At 42.7% G+C, this 6924-nt stretch overlaps 1 protein-coding gene across 1 annotated transcript; it reads right to left on the bottom strand.

Moving 5' to 3' along the window:
• Positions 1-4091: 4091 nt before the first annotated feature.
• On the bottom strand, positions 4092-6596 carry ckma (creatine kinase, muscle a). Its single transcript, XM_040150326.1, has 7 exons — positions 6404-6596; positions 5997-6151; positions 5616-5748; positions 5165-5336; positions 4921-5044; positions 4626-4815; positions 4092-4488 (listed from the first exon to the last, which is right to left on the bottom strand). The coding sequence occupies exons 1-7, from the start codon at positions 6594-6596 to the stop codon at positions 4310-4312; spliced, it is 1146 nt and encodes a 381-aa protein (XP_040006260.1). The 3' UTR covers positions 4092-4309.
• Between the last annotated feature and the right edge of the window lie 328 nt (positions 6597-6924).

The following is a 6924-nucleotide window of genomic DNA, read 5'->3' as shown; positions in this document are numbered from 1 at the left end:
CCGAGACTTCTAACGGGGTGCGCTACACGCGACTCTGGGGGGCACCGCTAGCTTTTCGGGACATTGCCACACAAATCTCTAAGGACCTTGAACTTTGAACAGAGGGTGTGTTTGCATATGAGTGTGTGTTTTTGTGTGAGTGAGTGTTGATGTGTGTGTGTGCAAACAGAGAGGGGGGGAAATATTTGAAAAAAAAAGAAGAGAAGGGGCGAGGGGCTGGACCCAAGAGAAATTACTTCTTCTTCCGTCTCTTTCATGACTACCCCCCCTTGCGTGCGCACACACACACACACACACACACACACACACACACACACACACACAAAGATACACAAACACCTGCCCCGTAAAGTCACACAGACTGAGGCACCCCCTCCACCCAATCACCCCACCCAGCTCAGCCAACTTCTTCACTGAGCTACTGCACCCACTGGACCTGGATCTGACGGAATCTAGTTGAATATTTTTTATTGCTACTCTAGCCATAATGACTCTTTATTTTGTTATTTATTGCTCTGATCATTGTTTTTACCCACTGTCACTTTCACCACTACGGAAAAACATAATCTCTCGTGTACTGGACGTCATTGACAAGCCAGTCCTTTTTTTAAATTGTTCTTTTATATGTCACCTATACGTACCATGTTCATTTTTTCTCCTCATGATGATCGTCTGCTGACTTTTCATCACCGGGGGACAATAACATGCACAAAATTTGGAGATGGTCACATTCAGTGATAAGAAAAGCAGCCGCAGAGGGTTGCATCGCTTCGATTCGTGTACATACAGCTGTGACTGCTGCACTGGATTAAGGTCAGTGGGAGCAGGGTTGACAGGCCTTTGAAATAGCCAATCACAGGCTGACATGGAACAGAAAAACCAATCAGAGGCTGACTCTCAACTAATGAGCCAGTGACATCTTGAACTTGATGAACTAGTAGAGTTGTCGCCTCTCAATCAGCTTAGTTTTTCTGCATGACACGAGCAGGAATTTAAAGTGTGGATAAAATTTACTAAGAAACAAACCTCTTGGTTATCTAAATTTTCATGCATCAAAAAAGAAAAGCTCATTATGGTGCAGTCGTATTTAGATTGTAGTTGCATCAATGTCAAAATTGAATCAATACAGCTGATTTGGTTCACTATTATAAGGTTATGTAACTTTCAAACCCTAACATTCAGTGAATAAGTCGTCTATACTGGCTTTCTAAAAGAATGAAATGGACTTGAGATACCTGCAAGGACCACATGCACACTACGTGCTGCTCTCTGATTGGCTGGATTCATTGCCTGTCAATGCTGGTCAATGACAGTAAAACTTGTTCAGAGTTTTCAAAGCATTTGGATTTTCCATCCTCCCACCTCATCTCATCCCTTTACGTTTCTTCAAAAGCATCGCACTAAAGACACAACAGCAGTGACACATACCTGAGAAAAATCTTTCTAGCTCAAAACCCTCAAGTGTTGAAAACTTTCAAGGCGATTAAAACAAGGGGGAGCTGTAAATGTCATTCAAACCTTGCCCTTGAAAGCAGTCAGTCGTCCCACCCCAAAATAAGAGACGCTGTAAGTCTGGTGTATGTTCAGTGCAATGCAATTGTTTGGTTTTACTTTGTGCCAGATGATCTCGCCTCAGTCATCATGTAGGTATATCAATGGGAAACACCAAAAGTGGATCAGCCAAGCAGTGAAACCTCTCAGATTACACACTCACCTTCACACACACGTGTCCAAGTGTCCGCCCTCGTCTTCTTGTGGCACAGTAAATAAGCTGGTCTGTCCATTATTGATGACTGTGGGCTGTGGGGATCAGGGGGGAGTGTTCTGAATCTGGAAAAGGCCCCACGAAGGCAGTGTGGACGGTATTTTCTTCTGTTTAGTCCGTTGCCTTTAAAGTGAACAACCCCCAGCGCCTTCATACAGTACATATTTAATGTAAAAAAAGAAACAGAAAAAACTGAGAAAGCTTTCTATTCTCCCTCCCTGTTTTTAGTGAATAACATACTGTGATATTTACGTAGGCTACTGAGATCATGTTGTTTGGCTGCTAATTTACTGTTAATACTATCTCTCAGTTGTGGCTTTGCTCACGGTGACCCAAAAAACCCCCTTACCCCACCCTCATTTCCTTTTCCACTCATGATAAATAACTCTCCAACTCCCTAAATTTAACAGGGACACCCTCCTTAGCTGTCCATATACGTATGTACCACCAACTTTTTCTATCATCACAATGAGAGTTTGGCTTTCCTCAGCTCTTTGTTTGAGACCATATTTTCTCACAGGGAAACACTCCGCCATCATCCACACTTTCACACTGTAGACCCATGTATGGCATCTTCTCAGTCCTGTTTGGTGTGTGCTATTTCATGGAGCCCAACATGGGGGAGGGTGGTTTGACCTGTCCTTCTCCTCAGGGTGAGAAGCAGAAACCAATATGGGCACAGTCATTGTCCTCTCCCTGGACGTTTCTCATTGTGGTGTATATTAGCATTAGGTAATATAGACCTCAATGCACTTTGCTTTGACTTGAATCAGCTCCTTCCAGTGTACCTGTATAGGTAATACCCAGAACTAGCCACTGGAGGGCGCCAATGTCTTAAATGTGAAACACTTCAATTTGTGGATATTTGCACAGGTACTTTATTTATTTTTTAGAATAATATCATTAAAAAAACAGGATTTATATCAGTCAGTTGATGGCTGTATATAAAATATATGAATATAGTATATATCTTAGAGCTCAAGGTTTATTTATAGCTAGAGCAAGGGAAGTACTTCTAGTTTAAAGCAGTTTCTGTCAGTGACAATGGGGAACAAAAGCAACCTGCAATCCTGCATGACTTCGAGTTTGGGTTTTGGGGGAAAAAAATGAAACATGATGCACACCTAGGATCGGAAGCTTTTTGAAATGCAGATAATTTTTAGACATGAATTGATACAAAGAAATGGTGCTAGAGGTAGCACCAGGTCCTTCCCCCTTTCACAAAAACAAACAGGAAGGTTTGGATGAAGTACCGTGACTTCACTCCACATTGTTGGCTAGGGGATAGGTTCAGTACATTCAGGAGGGCTTCTGAGTTCTTAGAAGTATTTAGATATGCCATGATATGTACTACGACATACAGTGTGTAAAAAAAAATGTTTTAGATCCAGCAAGGACATTGGGAATACATTGTGCAATTTTTATTGGCAGTTCTATTTTAACTTGAATTTACAGTGATCCCAATAAGTCCCTGAAATGTTGAAAGCCCTGGGTTGCATTCAAGCCATAGAAACGTTACGTCACTTTTCACTGTTTCCTGATTGCAAATATGAATCAGGTTGTTTGCGAAGCATTTCAGTGGAAATTATTGACGTGAAACAGGCTACAGAGCAGATAGCTTAGTGTAAAACAATGCACTCTTAGCATAAGAAGGATAAACATTGTCTTAAAAAAAATCTTGAAAAGTTTTTTTGACCTGAGTGTTGAGTAAATGCTTGTATACCTGCTCAGAGACAGTGTGTCACTGGTCTGGTCCAGATGATGGATGGTACAGTATTACGACCCCAGGGGGCTCAGTATTTAACATGCACTGTCATTTCAAAACTGATTTTGGAAACAGTTGATGTTATATGCAAAAGAAACAGAATAACACACAGTTTGACCTGTATGAGTAATTTTACACTGCTCCACTGTTTAATTCCTCTCCTCAGAAACAAACTGTAAACTGAGATTGCGTGATTCTAGATTACATGGAGAACATGGAGCTGAAGATTAATAAAAATCACTGATGTTGGCATTTTTTCTTTCATTTTGGTGTCTTGTTTTCATAGTTTTGGCACACAATCTGAATAGTTGTCAATCATTTTGGATCATCTGACAAGGTAAATATTAATATGTGAAGATTACACTTGGTAAGATCTAAAAATAGTTGTTTGTGACTTTGATGTTTTGTGATTTCCAGTTTCTCATGTTTCAACAAAATAAGACCAAAATGGTTCATTTAGTTATTTCACGGGCCTCTTTTTTATTGAGCAGTATTACACAGCTGCAATAATCATTACTTTTTATAACAAAAAGTAGGTGAAACCACATCTGCTAGGTGAGCCCAGCTCAGTGGAGGCTGATCCCAGGATGTGACCAACCAACACAGGAGAACTTGGAAAAAAACAATGAAGGACAGAGAAAAGAAAAAAAGCTGGAAGGAGGAAAAACAGAGTGAAAAGATTTAAGAGTCTCTAGGTGAGCGGCTGTTTCCTCTGCACGCCCGTCAGCTGGCTCCATTGAACATGAATGGTCATGAGAAAAACATAAGATTGTCCCTCTTTACTTCTGGGCAGGGATCATGCTGTCGATGGGCTCTCCCTTCTCCAGCTTCTTCTCCATCTCAACCATCAGCTTGACGCCATCAACCACCATCTGGACCTGCTGCACCTCGGAGGAGCCCAGACGGTCGGCGTTGGAGATGTCGAACACACCACCCACGGAGGCAGTGTCCACACCACCTAAAGAGAACCGAGGACAGGGGATCAGGTACAGATAACATATAATAGCTCAGAATGCTGCTGAGTCTGCAGAGATCTTCATGGACTGGCCAGGGTGATCCACAGGTGTACAAGCTAAAGAGTGTGTATGCGTATACCTGTGCCACGCTTCTGCAGACGCAGCCTGGTGAGGATCTCATCGAACTTGGGGTGTGTGCTCAGCTTTGGCAGCTTGACATGGACGCCACCACGCAGGCCAGTACCCAGGTTGGAGGGGCAGGTCAGGATGTAGCCGAGATGCTCATTCCACATGAAGCCGTGGTTGTGCTTCTTGAAGATCTCCTCAATCTGGCAGATATGAAAGAAGGAGAGTCAGTTGAACAACCTGCAGCAATCCACACTGCTTTCACTAAGTCAAATCATAGCTTGTTTTGACTTGTTATCAATGTGTACCCTCTGCAGGCCAATGCAGAAGCGCCTGAAGACCTCCCTCATGTTGCCACCCTTCTGCATGGAGATGACACGCAGGTGATCCTCCTCATTCACCCAGACCAGGAAGGTCTTGTTGTCATTGTGCCTGGATGGAGATGGAGTCAAAGCGTCGTAAAATATGAAAACATTATGAAAGTGTAAATCTATTCTGAGAGTTTTGAAAAGTGTTTCCACAGCTCATCAGCTGACAATGGGTCGTACTCACCAGATGCCTCTGGCATCAGGCCAGTCACGGGCCATTCCGGCGCAGGTCAGCAGGGGAGAGACAGGCTTGTCAAACAGGAAGTGATCATGGATCAGCTGCTCCTGCTCGGCATCAGTCATGGACTTCAAGGGGTAGTACTTTCCCTTGAACTCACCATCCAGGCTGGTCAGAGCTGCAGATACAGACATACAGATGTCAGGAGATTGCATGTTCTTCGGTGATAGTATAGTTTTCAACAGGATCTATTTAGCAATGGGACCATTTATACTGATTTAGCCTAAAATCAACAAGCAGTGTGTTTCCTTTTTGAGTTCATCATTGTATATTCCACCTCTTATCCTTAAATGACAATTTCAATTTCTTGTGGACAGTCTATTGTTTGGGATTAGATTACTGCCCAACCTTTTGCATACTAATGTACTACAAATAATGTAAGTTATTTGTAGCTTACCCTCAACGGACAGCTTCTCAATAAGTCTGCGCTCGCCACGACTGTTGTGGGGGGGCAGGGTGAATCCCTTGATACTGCGGCCAGTACGAACACGGCTGGACAGAACATAGTTGGGGTCCAAGTCGTCACCACCCTTATAACAAATTGATGAAATTTGATTACAAAGTGAAAGAAAGTCCACAAATTTAGGGCACTAAGTATCATCATCTGGTGGGTTCCATTTCTCTAGTTGAAGGCATGCAAATCAGTAATGGCTGCTTTATCATCTGAAAGTCTTATACAGTAAGTCTGAGGTTTCTCTAGTGATTTCTAAGTTTCTAAGTTAATTAACCATAGCGCTTTCTCCTCTTTGTCTCTTGGTTGAAAACAAGAGTGCTGCACCTTCAGGTTCTCGAAGTTCAGGTCGGTCTTGTGCTTGTCAGTGGCCTTATATCCACCATGACGGTCGGAGATGATGGGGTCCAACAGATCCTTGAAGACCTCGTAGGACTCCTCATCACCAGCAACGCAGCCAACAGTCATGATGAAGGGGTGACCTGAAGACAGGGAGCGAATAGGAAAGCAGGAATTAGAAGATGGGAAGGAAGATGATAGCTTATGTATAGTTTGAGACAAGCTTATAATGAGTATTTAATTAGATGATTTTATTCACAGACAAAACTAAGAAATGTTCACCGCAACTGCACCATAACTTTTTTATAATTTTGTAGACCTGAATTTGTCTGAATTAAATCATGAATCATAAAAAAATTTCTTCGTCTAAATTGAAGTGTCTCTCTGGGCCTCACCAGGATTGTCGACACCAGTCTGGATGACATCATCCAGGGTGAAGCCACTGGGTGTCTGCTTGTCCCTCATCTTGCCATACAGCTCCTTGGTCAGGACCTTGGCCATATGGTTGTTGTGCTTTTTCAGGTCAGGGAACTCCTCCTCAACTTTGTAGTTGAGCTTGAAGTTGTTGTGGGTGTTTCCGAAAGGCATGATTGCTTTCTTACACTGCAAAGAGAAAGAAAGAAACACCGGATGAGCAAACTTAAGCTGAGGCTAGGGATGATCAAAAACCAATTAATTCTAATTTGACAGCATCTGTGAAAGTGATCTGTATATCCACAAAACCTCCTCAGCATTTGGAGATATGGGATTTTCCGCAAGACAGCTGCAGAGTTCAAATTGTGCTGGCAGAGGAATCCTGGTAACAAGTGTCACTCAATTCTTGACCGCTCAAATGTCCAGTGGAAATAGAGTAGGGGGAGGAACACGTGTTGGCTGGGTATTTTTAGCATCAGCACATCTGACTGTAAACTTTTTC

Source organism: Xiphias gladius, chromosome 17 (genome assembly GCF_016859285.1).
Source record: "Xiphias gladius isolate SHS-SW01 ecotype Sanya breed wild chromosome 17, ASM1685928v1, whole genome shotgun sequence".
In the NCBI taxonomy this organism is placed as follows: Eukaryota; Metazoa; Chordata; class Actinopteri; order Istiophoriformes; family Xiphiidae; genus Xiphias; species Xiphias gladius.
Note: the sequence above shows the minus strand (reverse complement) of the source record. Positions and strands in the feature narration are given on the sequence as shown.